The sequence below is a fragment of the Homarus americanus genome, unplaced genomic scaffold (genome assembly GCF_018991925.1).
Source record: "Homarus americanus isolate GMGI-L3 unplaced genomic scaffold, GMGI_Hamer_2.0 scaffold575, whole genome shotgun sequence".
NCBI classification, from domain to species: domain Eukaryota; kingdom Metazoa; phylum Arthropoda; class Malacostraca; order Decapoda; family Nephropidae; genus Homarus; species Homarus americanus.
The window spans coordinates 199,392-201,629 of NW_024733197.1; the positions used below are offsets into that span (position 1 = coordinate 199,392).

General features: G+C 52.8%; 1 protein-coding gene across 1 annotated transcript; it reads left to right on the plus strand.

The window, feature by feature from the left end:
• Nucleotides 1–1,327: 1,327 nt before the first annotated feature.
• LOC121869407 (proline-rich proteoglycan 2-like) lies at nucleotides 1,328–1,831 on the plus strand. The gene is made up of 2 exons (XM_042370753.1): nucleotides 1,328–1,476; nucleotides 1,603–1,831. Exons 1-2 carry the CDS (start codon nucleotides 1,328–1,330, stop codon nucleotides 1,829–1,831), a joined length of 378 nt encoding a protein of 125 aa, XP_042226687.1.
• Nucleotides 1,832–2,238: the final 407 nt, after the last annotated feature.

Below are 2,238 nucleotides of genomic sequence, written 5' to 3' on the forward strand. Positions count from 1 at the left end.
GAGAGAGAGAGAGAGAGAGAGAGAGAGAGAGAGGAGAGAGAGAGAGAGAGAGAGAGACAGAAAAACAGCTAAGTAAACACAAGACAATGTATGCAGGAGACCATACGACTCCACACACACACACACACACACACACACACACACACACACACACACACACACACACACACACACTCACACACACACAAATCTGTCGCCAAGGATCAGCTCAGTGTGACCCTCTTTGACCCTGGCCTGGCACTCCTGGCACTTGGCACTTTAGGGATGGAAAAAAAATAAGGACTGAGAGAGTAAGGGATAAAAACAAGTATCTCTCTTTCTCTCTCTCTCTCTCTCTCTCCACACACACACACATACACCTACATACATACATACATACATACATACACAGTTACACACATACTCACACACATCTAAGTTACTATAAGTTACTATATGTCTTATTTGTGTCATATGTCACTTGTATATTATTTGTAATTCGTAACCCATTCCCAAATATGTAACTGTATATTTTCAGCCTTCTGGCTGCTAAGCTATTTCAATAAACCGTTAATTATTATTATTATTATTATTACATAATAAATATTTTACACTGACACTAACGCACGGACCATAAGACAGTGGGGAGCCGGGATAAGGGTAGAAACTAAGGAGAGGGAGGAGAGGTAGAAAGGGGAGTAAGGGAGAGAAAGGAACATAACGAGGTGGTGATGTATACAAGACTAAGTTCAGGTGGTCCCTGGGGTGCCTAAAGTTCAGGTGGTCCCTGGGGTGCCTAAAGTTCAGGTGGTCTCCTGGGGTGCCTAAAGTTCAGGTGGTCCCCTGGGGTGCCTAAAGTTCAGGTGGTCCCCTGGGGTGCCTAAAGTTCAGGTGGTCCTGGGGTGCCTAAAGTTCAGGTGGTCCCTGGGTGCCTAAGTTCAGGTGGTCCCCTGGGGTGCCTAAAGTTCAGGTGGTCCCTGGGGTGCCTAAAGTTCAGGTGGTCCCCTGGGGTGCCTAAAGTTCAGGTGGTCCCTGGGGTGCCTAAAGTTCAGGTGGTCCCCTGGGGTGCCTAAAGTTCAGGTGGTCCCCTGGGGTGCCTAAAGTTCAGGTGGTCCCCTGGGGTGGGGTGCCTTGGGGGTTCAGGTGGTCCCCAAGCTCAAAGTCTGTGTGGTCCCCTGGGTGCCCAAAGTTCAGGTGGTCCCCTGGGGTGCCTAGTCTGTGTGTCCCCTTAAAACAAAGTCAGTGGTCCCTCTGGGTGCCCAAAGTCCAGGCATGGTCCCCTGGGTGCCTAAAGTTCAGTTGGTCCCCTGGGTGCCCAGTTCAGGTGTCCCCAAAATGAAGTCCAGGCATGGTCCCTGGGTGCCCAAAGTCTCAGGTATCCCCTGGGGTGCCTAAAGTCAGTGTCCCCTGGGGTGCCCAAAGTCCAGGTAACCCTCAAAAGCCCAAAAACTCAGGGGTCCCCAAAGCCCAGTTCAGTGTCCTGGGTGCCAAAGTCAGGTCCCCTAAAGCCAGTCTCAGTATCCCCTGGGGTGCCTAAAGTCCAGTATCCCCTAAAAACAAAGTTCAGTTGGTCCTAAAGCCTACAAACTCAGTGCCTAAAGTCTGTGGTCCCCAAATGAACAGGGTCCCAATAAAGTCTGTGCAGTCCCCAAAACAGTCCAGTGGTCCCCTGGGCCACCACCCAAGTGCCCAAAGTTCAGGTGGTCCTGGGGTGCCTAAACACCCAAACCAAAGCCAGTTGGTCCCCCTGGGGCCCAAAGTCCAGGGTCCAACCTCAGTGCCAAGTTCAGGTGGTCCCCAAAATGCAGCCAGTGCCTCCAAAAGCTCAGGTGCAGATCCCCTGGGTGCCTAAACAGTGGGTCCCCTGGGGTGCCTAAGCCCAGGCACCTGGTCCCAAAACTGGTCCCCAAATAAAGTTCAGGTCCCAAAGGCCAAACCCAGGACCAAAATGGTGCCACCCCAAAAGTCTCAGGTGGTCCCCAAAATGGAACAGGTCCCCCAAACCAGTCCATGGTCCCCCTGGGGCAGTCCAGTGGTCCCCAAATCCCCAAAGCCCAGTCCAGGTCCCGCGCCCAAAACAAGTTCAGTGGGTCCCCTGGGGTGCCCAAAGTTCAGGTGGTCCCCAGCCAAGTCCAGGTGGTCCCCTGTGCCTAAAGTTCAGGTGGTCCCCAAAGCCCAGTTCAGGTGGTCCCCAAAGCTCCAAAGTTCAGGCGTCCCCGGGGTACCCAGTCTAGGGTGATCCCTAAAGCTCAGGTGGTT